General features: G+C 45.6%; 1 protein-coding gene across 1 annotated transcript; it reads right to left on the bottom strand.

Annotated features, from left to right (window-relative positions):
• Positions 1–1,198: 1,198 nt before the first annotated feature.
• LOC115380892 (PR domain zinc finger protein 1) lies at positions 1,199–12,455 on the bottom strand. The gene is given in 8 exon segments (XM_075410396.1): positions 1,199–3,008; positions 3,676–3,804; positions 3,898–4,376; positions 4,379–4,819; positions 6,440–6,680; positions 8,308–8,427; positions 11,658–11,974; positions 12,299–12,455. Coding segments are annotated over 7 exon segments (2,157 nt in total). The 5' UTR covers positions 11,829–11,974; positions 12,299–12,455; the 3' UTR covers positions 1,199–2,432.
• Positions 12,456–19,413: the final 6,958 nt, after the last annotated feature.

Below are 19,413 nucleotides of genomic sequence, written 5' to 3'. Positions count from 1 at the left end.
TTCAGCTTTAAAGGTGCATTAAGGAGTTTTTCAACTTTAAAAATACTTATTTTCCACCATAAATATGTTACACATTTTTAATGATGTGAACAATGTGCCCTGACATATTCATTGCAAGTACCGCTAACAGCGCTAAATTGTCACTTGAAAGTTTCAGTGCCGGTCCGGCACCACAATTTTTTTGGGGAGAATTTGAAAGGAATGACGTAATGCGCGCTCCGGCTGGTTAGGTTTCGTTTTGTCCGCCATTACTCCTCCAGATGCTTAGTGAGCAACAACTGAGCAGGATCTTCCAGAAAGTAAGAAAAGACTGGCTTCTAGCACTGCCACAGCTCCACACAGACTCCACCAGGTAAAAGAAACTTAAATTTTACTCGAGCGCTACTAAAAGAGTGAGGAAGAAGTTCCCCTCTTCGTGCACGCAAGCCACAGGCACGAGTGTTTTACTAAGCTGCATTACGCCCAAGGCCTGCAGGGGGCGCTGTTTCGCATAAAATGTGCAAATTCCTTAATGCAGCTTTAAACTGATATTTATGTCACTGAGATCCACATTCTAGAATGAATTTGTATTATGAATAACTGCAGCAGTACAAAAGAAGCGCGACTCGTTCAGCTGTTGAATGACTTCAAATGAAGGCCTAACCGTCATTTTACTGTCAAAGAAACTGGCAGCTTTCTTCAGTGTTTCTCCTTCACAGATTCCTGAAGTCATGAATATATTTTGTTGTGAAGTTGTCGAAATTCCAAAATAACATGAATATGTGTGTTGCGTAAACCCAAAGGCACTTGGATGAGTTTCTTTAGAGATGCATGTCTTTCAAAGAAACCGTCGTCATCGGCGTAAAGGTCAAACTCAGTATATTACCTTGTAAATACCAAAGTGAATGTGAAGATTACGGAGGAATTTCTGTCGGATCACTGAAGCACTTCAGGGGAAATTGTGATTAAAGTGTAATTTGACAGGTTAACAGATGAATGAAAATTATTATAGCTGCTAAGAGATCCCTGAGATAACACTCGACCAACTTGGATTCTGTTTCACTTGTCTTGATTTGATCAATTAAACTGAAAAACTGAAATATGCAAGCTTAGAGTTCATTAGTTGATTAGACTTTGACACCATGCTGAATTTTTTTCACTGTATCATCAAACAGGACTCAAAAACATTTCTGAATGAAGCTGAAACACACACAGTAAGTATAGAAACAATATCTTTAATGTGCTACATCATGTAAATATAAAAGTATCATCAAAATAGTCTCTCGCATATAAATTCTTAACATCTCATAACCAAAAATAAACCTACATAAACAAACGTACTGTACAAAATTTTCAAACTACAGAACAGTAAAAGAAGCACAAAACTGACTCCGAAGTGACAGTAATACAGAAAGGTTCCTGATGACTCAGATCTCTTTGCATTGATTTTACAGAGCTAAGTGACATGACTCTTGTTCTGCTTGTTTTCCTTTTGCACTCCAGGACATGAGGTACCGATGTCTCCATTAACATTTGGTTGAAGCTCCTTTCTTGTACAGCAGTTTTTCTATGTGATAAATATGAAGCATTTAAAAAGCTGCAAATAAAATCATCTGCTCATAATTGTACCCTTGTTATCTGTATTTGGCAGACTTTCGTCACAGTGTGGCTTTATGCTCAATTCAGCTCAGGGAAATGGCAGAAAATGAGCAAACGAATAAATAATGCTTTTTCTGAATCTATTTGGATGTTAAACAATCCTACATAGTCATATTTTTTTTGGAGTGAATTTGGCAAAATGCTTCTTATCACGCTCTTTCAGGACACATGGTTTTCCCTTTATTATCATAAATAAATTAAATAATCACAATCAGTGGTTTTTGTGCCGCCACTCTGCCCCACAAAGAAAAAAGGACTTAGACTCGCTCTGCTTCTCACTCAGAATCATCAGTTCATCATCGCACAAAGTAAATATCGACACGCAGAGACTCATTCACAGGTTCAAGCTATCAAAATGTTCCTGAGTCGTTTTCTCTCAGCGATCAGTTCTCCTGAGAAAAGACAAGACAACACTAACACACACAAAAAAATAAACACACACTGTGATAAAGCTAAATAAATATAGATTGCTCAATGAAAAAAAAGTAATAAGTTAAAGCACACAAAAAGCATTTTTCTACCTGAGTGAAAGTTTTTTGTTTTTTTAAATATTTCACAGTTTAACAACACTTCCCCTCGTTGAATTGGTTCTAAACTGAGTTTGAAAGGAGGTACAATCACTGAAAACCCTCACCCAGTCTTTGGATTGCTCTTCATTTGGTGCTACGCTCCTTGGATCAGAAATAGTTCATATTTCCCGTTTTGCTCCTGACAGCAAAGCAGGACTTTTTTCTTTAATTTGGCGAAACTCGTTTTTCTTAGTGGATGACTTAGTTTGTTCATCTGATTCCTCCTCACTGTCCCTCTGTTTTCACTGTGGGCCGTGTGTGGAGGTGAACGACGCTCGCTCTCTCCGTGTAAGCTTGGGAGGGGCTGTGGTGCGAGGACGATATGGGCGACGGGGTCATGGCCACCGCCGGCGCGTTGATCGCCGCCATCAGGGCCTTCAGGAGGACGGCGGCCTCCCTCTGGTCCTCCTTCCCCTCGCCCTCCAGCGTGCGGGCCAGCCAGTGCTCCACCGCCTCGCCCACCTGGGGCGCCGACGCCGTTTCGGTGAGCGTGTCGGCCTCCTGGCTGGCGTCGAACTGCTCCACCATCTCCTTGACGCGCGCGTTGACGGGCGCGGCGGAGCCGGCCGGGCAGCAGCTGCGCTGGTGGATGGCGAGGGAGAAGCGGTGGAAGAAGGCCTGGCTGCACAGCGGGCAGTGGTAGGGGCGGTCGCGGCTGGTGTGCAGGCGGCGGTGCAGCTTGAGGTGGATGTACTGGGTGAACTTGGTGTTGCACAGCTTGCACTGGTAAGGCTTCTCCCCGGAGTGCAATCGCAAGTGTGTCTTCAGGTTGCTGGTGCTGCTGAAGCGCTTGTGACACACCTGGGAAACACAAAGGGAAAAAAAAAATTAGTCCAACGCAACATAAAGACAATTTTAAAGATGCTTTCTGATGCAAAAAGCAATGAAATATCCTGAAATGTCTCCTCCAGCTGTTGCATTCTGCCTGTTTTCCCCCCCTGACAGCAAGGCTTTGAGGACAGTTTAATAGCAGCCAGGTAGCTAGCTAGCTAGCTAGCTGTAGCTCGGCTCTCACTGCTGTTTTCAGGCCGGTTTGGCACAAGAGCCTCATGTTTTGGACCATCGTGACTAACATCCAGCCGACAGACTGTGAAACAAAACCTGGATGGAGCGTTCTCGGGAGATCGTGGAAGAATGTGGCAACACCGCAGAGCTTCCTGCTCTGCTTCAGGATCATCCTCCGTGACACATAAAACAGGTGGGACAACCCACTCTTTGTTCTGTCCCAAACACTCACACCCAAACAGTCACTTTAGTAAACAAAAGTGCAATAATGATGCCGGTGTATGACAAAGTCGGCAGAGGCAGTGAAAAATCCAACAGACACTGTGTTTCCACAATGGCATGTGAGTCAGAGAGCATTTACGCGTTTTGTGTGTACAGTCACTTTCTTTATATATTGTAAGAAGTGTGAAAAGCCTGTAATAACACAGACACACACATGCGTGGGCCACGGTAAGCGACATACCTGACATTCGTGTGGCTTCTCTCCTGTGTGGACCAGGTGATGCTTCTGCAGGTGTGCCAGCTGAGTAAAGCTCTTCTTACATAAGTTGCACTGAAAAGGCCTCTCGCCGCTGTGCACTCGGAGATGGACCTGTAAACAACAAACGTCACGAGCACCAGTCAAGCCACTGTCGTTTCGGATGCGCCGGGTTGAACTGTCAGCGGAAGGAACTGCGTCTGTTACCTTGAGGTTCGACAGCTGTCCGAATGTCTTCATGCAGATGTTACATTCGTATTTGATCTTGCCGTTCTGCTTCTTCAGCGGGTAGGGCAGCGACTTGTGGCCGGGGCCGTTCCGTGGCGCCATGCTGCTTTTGGTCGTGGCCAGACTTAAGTTCATGGCCTCGTCGCAGCCGGAGGGGGACTGCTCCGGGGACTGGGGCAGGCTGCTGGGCTTGGCGATGGGGGAGAGCTCCGGGGTTGCGGGGGCTCCTCTCGGCGGGGAAATATTTGGCGTTAGTTCTTTCAGACCTCCCGGCGGAATGGGGGAGAAGGGAAGGGACACCGGGAGCAGACTGGGGGGGCCGATCGGAGGGTAGGGGAGTCCGTCCGTGCTGAGATAGCTGCTGTATCTGAGGGATCCCTTTGAGGGGAGCATGCCGGGGAAGGGAGGGGAGTACGAGGGGAGGAGGAGGCGGGGGTAGTGGGGGCCGTAGGGGGGAGGAACTGGTAACCTGGCTGCAGAGATCTGGACTGGGAGTACAGTGGGTAGGACGGCATAAGGCGCTCCCTGTGGCCGTACAGGCCATGGAGGTGCAGGGGAAGGTTTCTGTGCTGTGCTGGGAGCGCTGCGTGGTGGTCCGCCAGGAACGGGTGGTTCAGGCCCATGCTGGGCTCCCCCGGTCCCGGCTGGGGCGAGGGGATGATCCCCCTTCCCTCCGCATCCTTTTCCTCCTTCTCGACTTTTTTGCTGAAGTCCATGATCTGGTCGTCGGGCGTGTCCGGCGGAGTGTCCCTTTCCAACAGTTCCACGTCGATCTTCTCCTCCGGCTCGTCCTCCCGCTCCTCCTTCACCTCCTCCTTCGCTCTCTGCTTGAGCCACGTCTGCTGAGGTAGGTCCTGTCTGCTGCACTCGCGCTGCTGTTCTTCGTCAGCGCTCGTGTATTCTGCGACAGAGAGAGAGGAAACACATCAAGTACATCTAAGACAAAACAGGAAACAACTTAAACATATCCTCTGTTCATCACAAATTTCTGTCAGTACTCGTGACACCTCCCGAAAGAAGGCACTCCCTCTTCTGGTAAATGGTAGTAGTTTCACTTTTGACATGACAGGGATGTGATGCGTTGTAGGTTTCCGTTTGTCAGTCACAGTAGTGATTTTATTGAGGGTGAGGGAGTCGGCGGTGAAGTGCGTGGGAGTCTTTGTGTCTTGTCATATGTGTGAGCAGCGCAAGACTCTGAGTTTCATCATCTGTGAAACCTTTTTTTTTTTCTCTGTCTTTCTGGGTATTGCTGCGTTACCGTACTCGCCACAAAAAAAAAAAGAAAAACTTCCTCCATTGTGAGAAAGTGCTTGCCTCTACTTGTCTAATTTGTCAGCATTACAGTGATTAACTCTAAATCCTCCTGAAAACTTTCTTTTCACTTCATATTTGAATTTAAATATCTGCTATTTAAAAGATGAAGAATCTCTAATCAGTTCATCTGAATGTGATTTTCTTTATTTTATCTGCACTGCATATTTATGACATTAATTTGCTGTTTAATGAAATTATTTCCACACAATTCTCTTTCTTTAACCTCAGCTTTTCCATTTTTTTTTTGTTTTTTTTTTCGCTAATTTAAATCATCTTGCACAGACCTTCCTGGTTTTGATCATTTCTGCTAAGGTCTGAAAAAAAATGCCAGTAGCTGCCTTGAACTGCTGTCGCAACACATCCAGCAAGCGTTCAAAAAACTACTTTTCAAGGCAAACAATGAACAAAACTGGACTCTGACAAGAAGAAAAGGTCGATGCTTTCAAGAGCTGATAAAAGCAGGTAATAATACCTGTGCCTTGCCTTGGCGTTAGTCACAAACATGACTGGCGACACGTCTGGTGTGTCCAGTTTGTGCGATTAATCATACTTGTCCTCATCTTTCAGGATGGAGAGGATATGACTTGGTGTTTTACAACTGACTCACCAAGGAACTTTGACCAGGCATTACTCTCCTTAGACTTTTCCACTCTTAATTCTGACACTCAGCTCGCTGAATGTTATTTCTGCCTGTCGGATTTGGATTCCTTGTGATCTCGTGTAAGCAAAACAGGGAAATAGCATCAAGCCAACTGGTGTCATTGTTTGCCGAAGAGATAGCGTGGGTGCCTCTTTACAAGGAAGAGAATGCCATCTTCACTGGAATTAAAGTGAAGGAATTTTCCAAATAAAAAGCTCGAGGCGTTTGTTTGCCCTCACCACGGATCGAAATCTGTTGTTTAATCTGACTTCCTGATCATAATGAGAAGGATTTCTCTGAGTCATTAAATGCTTCATCACTGAAAATAGCCAACAATCAGCTGCCCTCCACTCCCTCTCACCTGCAGGTGAACTTCATAAAATGAGATGACTAATTTCACCGAACACGGCATTTAAAAAAACCTGTTAACCACCAGCCATTTGACGCTGTGTGTGCACTCGCCTCGGTCCCTCCCAGCGCCTTCAGATATTTGCCAGTTTTGTCAACTTCCAGTGCAATCTCAACCGCAAACACAAGGGAAAAGTTCCGGCGCCCGGCTGCACTCACTGTGCTTGAGGTCTTCCTGCTGGCTGCAGAGCCTCTGGGCGAACTCCTGGCTGTACCACACCAGCAGCTCCTGCTTGGGCTCCACCGGCCGGATGGTGTAGAAGTAGATGTCTCGGCCGTTCTGGCACGCCACCAGGTTCTGCTCGGCCAGTGAGCGGGCCGGGTTGACGTAGCGCATCCAGTTGCTTCGGTGGACGTCATAGCCGTCAATGAAGTTTTGAAGCTGCCCGCCACTGTAAATCTGCAGACGAAGATGGAACAAACAGGATGTTAATGGATTATTTATGCAAGATTTGGTTATTTAAAAGGCAATGGAAACATTCTGAATGAAAGTCTGAGTTCTTGTTGAAAAAGAAAACTCCTGGTTGTAAATAAAGATTATGAAGTTATGAAGTTGTTATAATCACCTCTGCCATGTACAATTAAAAGTCCTGTATCCTCTTCAGTTAATTTAGTGTGTAGTACTCCCTCAGTCAGTCACAACAGCTCTGATCTGTGTGTCCTCCAATGTGTGTCTTTTTGAGGTGAGATAAGGAGGCGTGGCCAACGCACGCTCGCTCGCTCGCTCTCTCTCACTCACTCACTCTCTCTCTCTCCTTCCTTCTCCTTTTTCACCTCTTATGTTCAAGTCTCATCAATTTACCTAACCAAACACACACCAGTGTGACTGGTGATCACATTCCTTCGCAGAAATGTGTGCGCTGTCTTGTGGCGACAAACTGGAAGTAAAAGGAAACGCCAGCAACAGCTGGCAGGCGGCCATAAAGCTGAAAGCCCGCATGCTCCAGACAGCACGTCCACCTCGCTGCTGCACCTGTGTCATTCCTCTGATATCATAATCACTCCCCTGGAACGCCAACTTTCACTATTGAGCCACACGCACGCCGCAGGTTTACAGGAAACAATGCCTTGCAGGAAGGAAGTCACGTAGGATGTCAACAAAAAGTCCTGATGGGAATTGACTCAAAGTGAGCTGAGAATTTCCTGAGTGACACATGTGGATGACAGAAGAGAAAGAGGGAGATGGCAAAACGGGGGAGGAAAGGCTAGGATCGTCTGAGTTTGTGGTGTAGTCACTTCCTTTGTGTGTGTGTGTGTGTGTGTGTATATGTGTGACATATGTGGCGCCGGACCTGAGTGCCGGTAAAGCTCTGATGACTTTGCTCTTATGCACTGACTGTGTTTACAACTTCCTCAAAACTTTTGACCAAAACCCCTGAGAGCGCTTTTGTTTCCCTACTGACGTATGGACGAGGACTTCTCCGTATGAGCAATGTTTTTTCTTTTCATGACAACAAAGACACAGTTTCTCCTCGACTTTTCCCACACTCGTTTTCTCACAAGCTCTGAGACTTTCTCTCCACTGCCTGACCGATCGGACTGCAGTCGTTCAGTGTCACGACAATGAAAACGATGTAGGTTCTCTCAAGCTGCTGACCGTCCTCACAAAGGTTGCACCATTTTAAGAAGAAATTAAAAAAACAGTTTATGAACAGATTTCTTTTCACTCTGTATTTAGAAAGTTTGGGGGTTTCAGTGTATTGAAGATTTAGCACTCTAAGAATTTGCCCCTCTGCCAAGATATTGTTTAAAAAACACAAAATGCAAAACCTACTGGGCCCCATTTACACAACGTTTCAAGTGAAAACGCATCATTCAGATAAGTCTGGGGAGGTTTTGAAAATGACGCAACAACTGCACTCACGGTTTTGCACTCAAGCGTATCCAGAAATTGAAAGGAAAAGGAACAAAAACATGAAAAGCAAAATAATTCCCCTGACCTTACCTGCAGCCACGGCCCTCCCCATGTCCCTCCCCACACTGAAAGCCCCTGACAGCAGGGAGGGAGGGTGCGCGGTCCGACTCACCCTCCAGAAGTATTTCCTGTTGGCCTGTTTGGGTACGCTGTCTTTGGTGTAGATGTCTCCTTGAAGTGGGCCGAAGCGAGTCCCTTGAGGAATGTACTCTTTGCTGAACACGCCAGTCACCTGGGAAATGGACCAAAATTGGTAAATTCCAGTTCATTTACTTAATTTTGCTTGTTTCCATGAAATAACTACACAGCAGTGGAGGATAGCATGCTTTGACGATTTGTAAAATCTAAAACTGTGTTTTTTGTTTTTTTGGTGCGCTGCAGGTATTTTCACTGCTTCTCTTATCTCAGGTCTGCTTTTGGTGACAAAGCCTGTGCGTGTCCTTTGTTGACACGTTGTCGGCCTGCATTACGTCTGTGGCGGTTCTGTCGAGTAAACCCAGACGACTCGTGGAGAAGCTATTAAAACCCACAAGGTGACCCAGTTTAGACACTAATGAGTTAAACGAATGAAGAGAATTACTCTCTCTCTGACCTACTCCACTGATCTCTGACCTGCTGTCCTCACACAGACCGCAGACGAGAAAAGAGAGCGGACCAAGGTGTGTGAGCGAGTCTCGCGAACCTCATGACTTTAAATGCACGAATGAACCGAATGGCGTCTTCTGTCTCTTCTTTGGTTTCTTGTTCTTCGCAAAGGTTGCTTCAAAAACCGAAATCCATGGTTACAAAATGTTCCGCAGACGAGGAAATGAGTCAAACATTCGTCTATCATCAACATGTCTTGTATAGGAGCGTGGGAGTTTTTCTGCCAGGCCTTGTTGGTGCAGGATATGCAGTAATGCATGTAACGACGAAGGCTGCCCACGGAGAATTCTCACTCATTGCTACTGTTCAGGTAGTTGTGTGTGTGTGTGTGTGTGTGTGTGTGGGTGTGTGTGTGTGTAAGTTGGGAGGACACTGGTACCGGGAAAAAAAAAAAAAGAAATGTATAGCGTGGAAGCGCTTTGGGATTCATACTTAATAGAAAGTGGTCAGGCTTGGGGTCAACGCTCATCAAAACACACTCAAACATAAACGCCATCTGCAGCGCGCACACACACACACACACACACACACACTCTCCCAACCCCCAAACTTCCAGACCACTCCAACAGACACACAGTTAACACACTGTTTCTCGTATTCCTGCTTCAAGAGGCAATGTTCAAAAACCGACACGGAGTAGCACTTTCAAGTTAATCCCCACAAAGTCAGACCCCGAAAACCACGCCGCCGCCGCCGCACTCTGAGGATTTACGACATGCAAATGACGTGTCGCCTGTTAATTGGGAAAACAACAGGTTGCTGCAGGCGGACCGGGGTGTGACTGCGTGTGTGTGTGTGTGTGTGTGTCGAGTGACCACTGAAGCGAGCGCGCTGATTCCAGGACGCGATGAGCCGGTCTGACAGGGACATTGTGCGTCGCTGGCGTTGCGTGACTAACGAATCGCTGTGGCCGCTGGGCTGCCGCTACCGCTCAACCGCTGAGTCCAGCCAGGTTGGGAGGCCGGGGGAGGGAGGGAGGGAGCGGAGGGCGGTGTCCAGCGCCCCCACGCCATCGCCCTCGTGAGGGCCACCCTTTTCTTCTGCGCTCTCCCAATCCCGTGTCTTCTCTCGGCTTGTGCGGCCGCCAGGGTGAAGCCTGATGCCTGGCCGGCCGCCTGGCCGGCCGCATGTCCCCAACGAAAGTTAATCATCTGGTTTTAACCTAAATCCCCACCCCCAACCCCAGCCTCCCCCACCCCCCCAAATACAGCCTCCTCACCCCGGCTTCTTCCATCCATCTTCTCCAACCCCTCCTCCTCTACTTACTGGCACCCGTTCCTAACGCCCCATCTGCCACGTGCCCCCTTCACCCCTCTCTGGATTTCCTGGCACGCTTTGCATTGAAATCGGTAAGACAGCGAGGCTTGAATGAAGCGCTCACGTGGAACGGGAAGACAACTTTGTGGGGCAGGTGAGTCGAGTGCCACGCTGACTTTACCACTCCTCTGTCCGTGAAACATCAAGACAGGGAACCTGTGTTCAGGCACGCTCACCTCAGTATGTTCTAATCATCTCAAGAAAGAAGTTTCCAGCTTTAGTGATAGCGAGATAAGAAGGAAGATTCACATGACAGCATCAGTCAGAAGGGAAACTACTCCATTAACAGCAGCCAGTCGAGGAAAAGCAGATTACTGGCACCCAAGTGACTGTGTGCTCATGTTTATTTTCATGTCTCATTTCTCATGTTTTTTGAGTTTCTGAGCAGAAATTACACACATGAACACTTATCTACAGATGTGATCATCAGATAATTCGCACTGAAGTCACGCATGTAATCTTAACAACGCCTGCATCCCGAAAGTCAACAGCAAAATCAAGTTCGGCACCAGCAAGTGTGAGTTTGTGAAGTTTTTTTCAGATGTTTTCAGCCAGTAAACAGCGTTGGCGGTTTCAACATGTGATTTTATCACTGTAGCTCACATGCTGTTTCTATGTTTTTTTTCCATGCCACAGCAGCGAACGCGACACAAAGCTGTGAACAGATGAGAGTATGACGCCTCAAGAAGAGGAACAGTGGCAGAAAGGGTTGCCTTGGGTCCTGACAGAAAGAGGAAGGGGGATTGCAGAGACAACCGCAGCAGTGTTAAAAGGAAGGGAGCGCGAAGTCACACTCACTTATCCTGTCAAGTTACAGAATGTGTTTATTCTGAAGAACAAACCCTCGCAGCGCTTCGGAGCGGCGGACAAGTCAGGGCAACGGCCTGATTTTATGACCGGCAGGGCCAGCAGTCAGCTGACGGGGTGAGCAGCTCAGGGATATTGCGTGTGCACTTGCTGAGTCACCTCAGTGGGAGAGGACGTGTGAGGAAAGGAGGGCAGGTGAAGCGCCGGAAAGCGTGTGTGCCGTGGAAATCACCCTGCAGGTCGGCTCTCGCCTGCCTCATTACCAACATCCAGGTGCACAAAACACCCAGGTGATGTATGGGAAGGCGAGGCGAAAAGACAGTAAGGCCTTTGACCTCAAGCTGCTAATGGACTTATGTCCACTGCCCCTCATTCATTCATTCACGCACGCACGCACATGCGCACACACACACGCCGTCTCGCACATGAGAACTTGTTAGTCAGCAGATCTTTTGTTCCCTGTTTTTCCAATGCAGATGGCAGGACAGACTGTTATGTAACAGAAATATGATAATAAAGAGCAGATGCTAAAGCTTTATTCCGAAAGCTGTCCAATCTGAATCTATATCGGAGACAGTGGAAAGTCGGGCGAAGGTCACCAGACGGTTCCCCGTTCCACGACGGACACTGGATTCAATTTTCTGTTCAATTAAGGCGAAGTTTCCTGCGAGTGTTAAAGAAAGCAGCTCTCACCTCGTTGTCTGTGCCGTACTCGAAGGTGAGGTTGCGTGGGATGGAGGTCATGGCCTTGGGCAGGCTGAAGCTGGGGTCCGACACCTGATCTGGCACAATGTAGGTGCAGTTGAGTGCAAAGTCCACCTCCCTCCATCCGCTCATGTCTCCAGGGGTGCTATCCAGCTTCATTCTTGGCAACGTGGAACACGACTTTGACAGGTTTGGTCTTGGAGTTTGGTTTTCTTCGGTTTGGTTAAGGTTCCTTTGGTGTAGGGGTGCTTTGGTTTGGTTGGGGTAGGTCCCTTGTCTTAGGTACGCAGGTTAAAGCTTAAGATCTGGAAAAGGAGAGGGGGGCAATGGAAGAGATGTTGGAAAACATTGCACTTGAATACATTTTGAGAAATGCAGGAGGAAACTGAAAGAAACTATGCTCCTTGTATAATTAACCAACAAAGTGACAACACTATATAAAGATCATAAAAACCGCCTCAGGGTTTGACGAGGCTGGATGTCTGCATGGTAGAAATCCCCACGCGGTCTGACTCATTCGCCTGCTGCCATTCAGAGTTCATCGACACCGTTGATTTATAACGATTTGACGTTTTGTTTGAGATATCCATCTTCCTTCTTAAAGGCAGTAAAAAAGAGAGAAAACTTACTTTCACACATTCATTCAGCTGGTGGATCCACATTTCTTTGGCTATGTCATCGCTCGTCCTCTCAGCTTTCTCCTCTCTGAACTCTCTCTCTCTCCCTCCGGTCAGCGTCTCTTCAGCGTTTCCTCTCAGTTAGATCCTCTGGGCATCCCTCCTCGTAGCTGCCACTCTGTTCACCCCGCACCACAAACTCATGAGCCAGGATTGCGCCAAGCTCTTTTAGCTCAGCGGCCCGGCCAATCGGGAGCCGCGGCGGTCATGTGACCGCGCCATCTGACACGCAACTGTTGGTTTTGGACAACAACACCGGTGACGTTGCCCACTTGGCCAGCAAGTGGCTGTTGTGATGAACGCGTACACATGTGTATACACATACACACACACACACACACGCGCGCGCGCGCACACACACACACACGCGCACACAAAGAAGATGTCTTAATGAATGAATAAAGGAGGAGCAGATGGCTGGCCTGTTGCCACTGAAAAACACACTGCGAGACTTTTGCTTGGTTTGGCACTTAATGAGCAATCTGCTGCCACCGGACCTCCTTGACCTACATCTCACTGCAGAGCGTCTTGAACCGAGACCCTCAAGACCCTCACATTCAAACACCAAACCCCAACAAGCGCACACACACACACACGACACCAACTCAATTTCAGCGCAATCCAGGAAGTGGACGGTGACCTTCCATCGGTTCTCGTCACACTCTCCACTTGGCGAAGCGTGTTCATTCACAGGTACAGATGTAGGCCAGGCCGCTCAGGGAAGTGACTTAGACACCTGCCGGGCGCGTGTTCCCTTTACTTTCAGACCGTCTAGTTCACCTGACGCCAAACTCGGCGCCAGATCAGCTGATGACCTGCATTTAGAAAACTGGGACAGGAGAGAGGAGTCGAAGCGCCATAAGGAGGCTAAAGAGAACGTGACTTCTCTAGAAGTGGAAATGAGAACTGCGATTTTTCTCGTTAGCTAAAGACCTTGAAATCTCACTTCGTCCACGTGTGATTTGAACCTGGAACTCAAACCTTGTTTTTGACGCCTTTCTTAATATTCTACTGTTAAACAGTGTAGAATTCACATCAATCTCACAACTTAACACACATTTTTAATATGTTCCACTTGTATATAATATTTATGGATGTATTTAAAAAAAAAAAAAAATACAGCCTTTTTTTAAATAATTGTAAATTAATTCCAGGCTTCAAAAGTTATGGATCCATACAGAAAGATTATTTATATATATTAAGAGAAAGAAATGTGCAGTAGCAGTGTTCTCTCCATCTGAGCATATTTATAAAGTTGTGTTTTCCTCCGTTTCCATGGAGACTTACAAAAAGTTTCATCCTTATGAGCCGTTATCATGAAGTTGCATTTTCAGAGGCTCCGAGTACATTGGTCAGGTAAATAGACCCCCAAAACACGACCAAGGTTTTGTACTTTCATAACCAGGACCTTAAAAACAGTAATTAACTGGTACGTCATAATTTTGGTTATTTAAAAATCACAGCTGATAAAACTTAAAAAAATTAAATTCAAACATTGGCACCCCATTGCAACATCAGAGAAACTGCCATTAGTGCTTTTGGTGTGTCTTGATTTCCTTTAGATTTATATACAGTATGTGTTTTATATGTATGAATGCATGCAGGCACACTTAAATATCGTCCTATTTGCAAATAAACAATGGATCGACTCAGCCACTTTTAATAAATGTTACCTAATAATTGGTTGTTTATGAAAACAGTTGATTGATTAATGCAGATAATCAGGAACATGAGTTTATCAGAGTCTTTTGGTATAAATGTAAGCAAATATTTATCTGTGAAAAATGGCGAGTACACTGGCGTCTCCTCCTTTAATAGGCGTAAATTGGCTGCCATATGGCAGCGCCGCTACTCCACGAGGGGAGCTTTAGCGGCCGGTGTGGCGTTGGGCGGGGGGGGGGGGGGGGGGGGGGGGGGGGGGGGGGGGGGGGGGGGGGGCGAACGGCGATGGACGGACTGAATGCGTGTGTGATTGAGGGGATAGAAGGAAGAGGGGATCGGGATTTAGGTTCTTTCACTGGCCCGCGCCCGGCTGAGCTAATTTCTCTAATTTGCAGACAGTCTGGGCTGCGGCTCAGGATCAGAGGCTCAACACGCTCCGGGACGGCCGGGGAGCCGACTCATGGCGCTCCTGGACACACATCCGGGACACCGGCCGGGCGTCACACGCTCCAGAGGGGGGAAACCTCCGCCGGCGGGGCAGGAGGAAGTGTCGGGGCGTCGCACCAGACCAGAGGGATAAGTGGAGGAAAAGCCTCGGGTCAGCAGTAAAGAAGCCGTCCGAGAAGGAGAACTGGTGTTTTGTAACAGTCGGCCTGAAGTGAATTCATGTTGACGTCCAAGCGGCCTGAATCTCCTGCAGCACGGAGTCACCGTGCAGAGAAAGCACACCTGCTGCTCCCAGCGCTCCGGAGTGAGTCTGAACAGCAGGAGAGCTTTCGTACAGCACAACGCAATACCATAAAATATAGCTTTTACTGTCCCTCTGAGGGAAATTTATCTTGGACTCAGTAACTGTGCCATAAAGGCCTCGACAGCCATAATAACAGACAACTCCACAACAATTACATAAGACTATTGGACATTTTAATAAGAAATGTCTAAAATGACTAAAGAAAGAAACACCAATTCACTATACATTCTCACTGTTAATCAATATCGATAGTTATAATCTGAGAGGTTTCTATACCTTTTTTTCACATAAACAATTTTATTAAAGAAGAGAAAATTTATCACCAGAAGTAGAAAGAGCTCAAGAAAGCTTTGCTAAAGTGCAACTGCTGCCATAGTGGTCCAGTTGAACTCATACAATTAAAACTACACTTTATAAAATAACACTCTTCTCAAAACTCCTCATATTTTATTCAGTTTAGTTGTGTCAAACATCTATGTTCAAAGAACATTACTCCAAAAAAAAAAAAAAAGAAGATACAAATGTATAAATGCTGCATGAGGGTGAACATATATAGATATAAATAAGGAATTTCATACAAAAAAAAAAAATCAACTTTGGCAAAAAAAAAAAAAAAATGCTGAAATATAGATTACATGGTTTAAACTCAACAAAAAAGGAGGAAAAGGATGTCAGACTCCTATTTAATTACATTAATGAGTATTTGTAATCTATTACTTTCACACTATTATAATAAACATAACGTCTTCGATCATTCAGAAAGACACAAAAATAAGTGAAGAAAGTCGATAGAACTCTAAACTCATTGTGACCCAGGTTTACATCTTGCCTGGATATTTATATAATTGTAAAATTATTCCTGGAATGAACATAACTAATGTTCATTTAACATATGTGAATGTTAAGGAGAGTTCAGTTTTTACAAAGCCGCACTGGCAAAAACTCAAACTTTTCATTTAGGAGTTATAAAGTAAAACCCACACATGCAGTTTCATGTCCGAAGCCTCCCGACACCGAGACTCCAGCCAGCGGAAAATCTGATGCAATGATTCCAAGGTAAAAGGATAATATATATTGAAAAAAAAAATCAAACACCTTTTAGACACTGACATGAGAGTGTGTACAGGAGGGTATCAATAAGTTTACATTAGAGTAACTGATTTCTTCTGTTTCTGTATCTAGTATATCATTTGACATGTGTGGAACGAATTAGTAGAAAAAAATCTCATGTTTGTAAGAGAGGTGCTGAACAAATACAAACTAAATCTTTTAATAAAAGTAATTTCTCCTCAAAAGTTTGTCATGAAACATGAAATTTGATCAAATCCAGTCATTTTCAGAACATGCTTGTATTTTCTGACAGATGAAAGACGTGGTTTTTAAGCCCGAGTCTCCTGAGTCTGCAGCTTCGACTCGGACCAGCAGGCGTGGCTCTTCATCAGCGTTCTGCCAGGAATCCTGTCATTGAGATGTTGCAATATGGCGTTCAGTGTGATTTTCCCTCACAGAGATAGAGCAACAGGGTGTGAAGAGACTCCGACTCAGAGTTTCTTATCGAGTCGAAGTTTTACTTTCCGTCACATGACTGTTGACTCAGCCGTCCCGAGCCGGGAGCAGCGGTGAAACATGACTCAGCTGGTTCGTTCAAAACTCCAGTGCTTGGGGCAAAGTCAAGAAGTTATCAAGACAGGTTCATCTGGAATGATTCTGCTGCCCTTATCAGTTCATTTGTACGTTAATATTCATCATCAGGACACTTTTGAAAAGGTTGCAGGACTTTTTTTTCTTTTTACTTTCTACATGTGAAGGAGAATTAAAACATTCTGGCAAGAGATAAAAAACATTATCAACACACATTTTATTGAATCCCAAACTTTATTTATTGCTGAATTTATTCTCAGAAAATCTTTTTTTTTTTTTTAATGCCTTTATTTCTTTAGTTTTCAATAAAAACAAGTGCGTTGCAGAGCTGCTGTCTCTCCATGCTGCGAAGCGTTGGCTTCCTGGAGACTCGGCTGCTGAACTCATGTTGACTGGAGAAGGAGCGGCTTCGTAATCCTGAACCAACTCGTCCTACGAGGGACACAAAGCTCCCCGAGTGTGGCCAAGAGAAGCGTTATATAACGGCCAGCATACCTTCACAGAACCGGACCGCTTGTTGATAGTTTTAGTATTTGTAGCTTCAGAACTGCTTCCTCTCACTGATCTGCATATCTTCCTCCCACTCAGCTACTGCATATAAACAATACTGCAAAAATAAAAACACCAAGTGCAATTCACTAAAGTGTAACAGCAGAGAGACTATTGAAAATAACCGTTTATTTTCACAAGTTGTTTTCAGTCACCAGTGAAATAACTACCATCGACTGACGTCGTGAACAATTTTAAGCTAATTGACAGTTTTGTGTCAAAATGTACAAATAATAAATAGGAAAGAAATTCACCAAAAAGATTATTTAAAATCAAAAGCTTTATCCCTGATCACGTAAAACTGGAGACACAACTCTGCACTTGCTATTTCTGTGACGATGACCCATCACTTCAACGCCAACCATGATTCATTTTTGGCGACAAAACAAAAAACAAAACAGAACAACGCCCACCGAAGCATCAGCTGGTGCTGGGAAGAGTCGGCTGACTTCTTTTAATTCAGACGGGGATCAGCTCCTTTTGTTTTACTCCGAATCGAAGCGGCTGGATTCATTTGTTGGTTTGTGTCAGTGAGTCAGGATCCATGCACAGATAATGAGAACACAATGGAGCGGCGCCACACCCCAAAAAAACACCCCGAAACTGTGGGAGAGGCGGCGAGCGGGCCTGCCACACGTTACGTAAAGGTTCGATGTGCGGTAATATTGTTTTAAAATGATGAAATGATTCACAATAAACAGTGTGTCTGTTTCACTTCCAGGTTAAAGTCTGAGACTCCGTTTACATTTGGGTGAAAAAGCAACTGTCATCACAACAACAACAATGGCAGCCTCTGAACTGTCAGGATTTTCCCCTCTGAGTTCTACTGCACCACTGAGTTTCCAGAGTTTCTGCCATTTCCCGTAAAACAGTTTTGAAAATATCGCTGTGTAAATGCAGAATGCTACGTCGATGCATTTTCACTCGAAACGTTCGAAACACGACCTTAAAGCCCATCATGCTGGTTTGGGATGAACTGAAGTGAAAGCAAAGCAGCGTTCCACACATGAACGGGAACTGAAGATCGTTTGATTTCCTTTGTAGGAAGAAATTCTGATCAGCCGCCGTGTCTGCCAAAGGTGAATACTGCGACCAGTCCGAGCCTCATGGTTAATGATTTCAGAATTTCATGATGTCTTTTTCAACTCAGATTTTTTTTGCTCTGAAGTTTGGATATTCTAACTCACAACTGCAGTGTTTCAGCAAAAACGTGGCTTTTTTGATCAGTTTTTCTTCATTTCTGTGCTCCCTACATCTATCCGATGATTAATAAGAATTAATCAGACGTATTCGGTATTTATGAACAGCCGTTCGGTGCTGCTGTAGCTGAATAGAGTATAATATCTGATCTATCGTCTGGATCTTCTGCTCACAGTGGTGTTTACACCCCGGGCCGGCCGTCTAGGTGTCCCCAATCCTCTGCGCTCCGTCGGCACCCTCATCTCCGGGTGTTTTTCCAGTCCTGCTCTCATAAACAATAAACAGCTGAGCTTCAGATCTTTGGGGAAAAGAGGATTATTTGTCTGTTAATGCATTGTTACCATGCCTCTGTGATTGTTGCCCTTTAATAACAACCACGCCTAGCTTTTTTTCTTTTTCTCTTTTTTTTTTTTTTGAGGAAAACGCCTGGATGTGGTGTTTAACTAGAGAAACGTCACCTTTCTTTCCCGCTGGGGGGGTTTGTTGTTTACTTAAGGCTTAGGTTTCATCAGATTCCTTCACCCGGCGGGATTATCCCCGCTCACTGACCCTTAAATATGTAAGAGGACATTATTGCGTTTCCTCACCAACAGGCAGGCAGAAGGCAACTGTTTTCCTAGAAACATATTTGTTTTTGAGGATTCCGTGGTTGGGTGAAGTCCTACCAGCGGTTTTTTTTTGGTTTCAGTCTTTGTCATAAAAAAAAAAAAAAAAGAGAAGTAATTCTTAAAGAGAGAGTGAGTTCTGCGAGTTAAACTGCCCATCACAACACATGCTTTTTGTCATTTCTAGCTAAAAGAAATAAACTTTGGAAATGGCGTGACATTTGATTTGCAGGCTGTGTTGGATCAGTCGCGACTTCTGTCCTGTTGGGGATCGTTAAAACTGGCGCTCATCTCACGACTTCCAGTCACGGTGGACCTGTTCGACTTGCACTGTTGCCTTGGGGGACGTTTCTGTGGAAGAGTCTTTGGCTCCGTTTTTCCACGATACGCATCAATGACTGTTTTCCCCTCAGGGATCTTTTGTGTGTGCGCGTGTGTGTGTGTGTGTGTGTAGGTAATTCCATGTAACTGATCATTAAGCGATACACGTGCCGACGAAGTGACGTTTGGAAGCCGAAAATGCTTTGTAGCTGTTGAGCAATACATTTCAGATGAAAAACATTTTAATTGGTTTTATTCAGTGAGCAGCATTTGCAGCATTTCACTGCAGCAGAAGTCACATTTCAATTGACTCATGCTGACTTCGGGAAAGTAGCAGT

Source organism: Salarias fasciatus, chromosome 22 (assembly GCF_902148845.1).
Source record: "Salarias fasciatus chromosome 22, fSalaFa1.1, whole genome shotgun sequence".
Lineage (NCBI taxonomy): Eukaryota > Metazoa > Chordata > Actinopteri > Blenniiformes > Blenniidae > Salarias > Salarias fasciatus.
The sequence above is the reverse complement of the archived record's forward strand: the minus strand, read 5'-3'. Positions and strand labels throughout refer to the sequence as shown.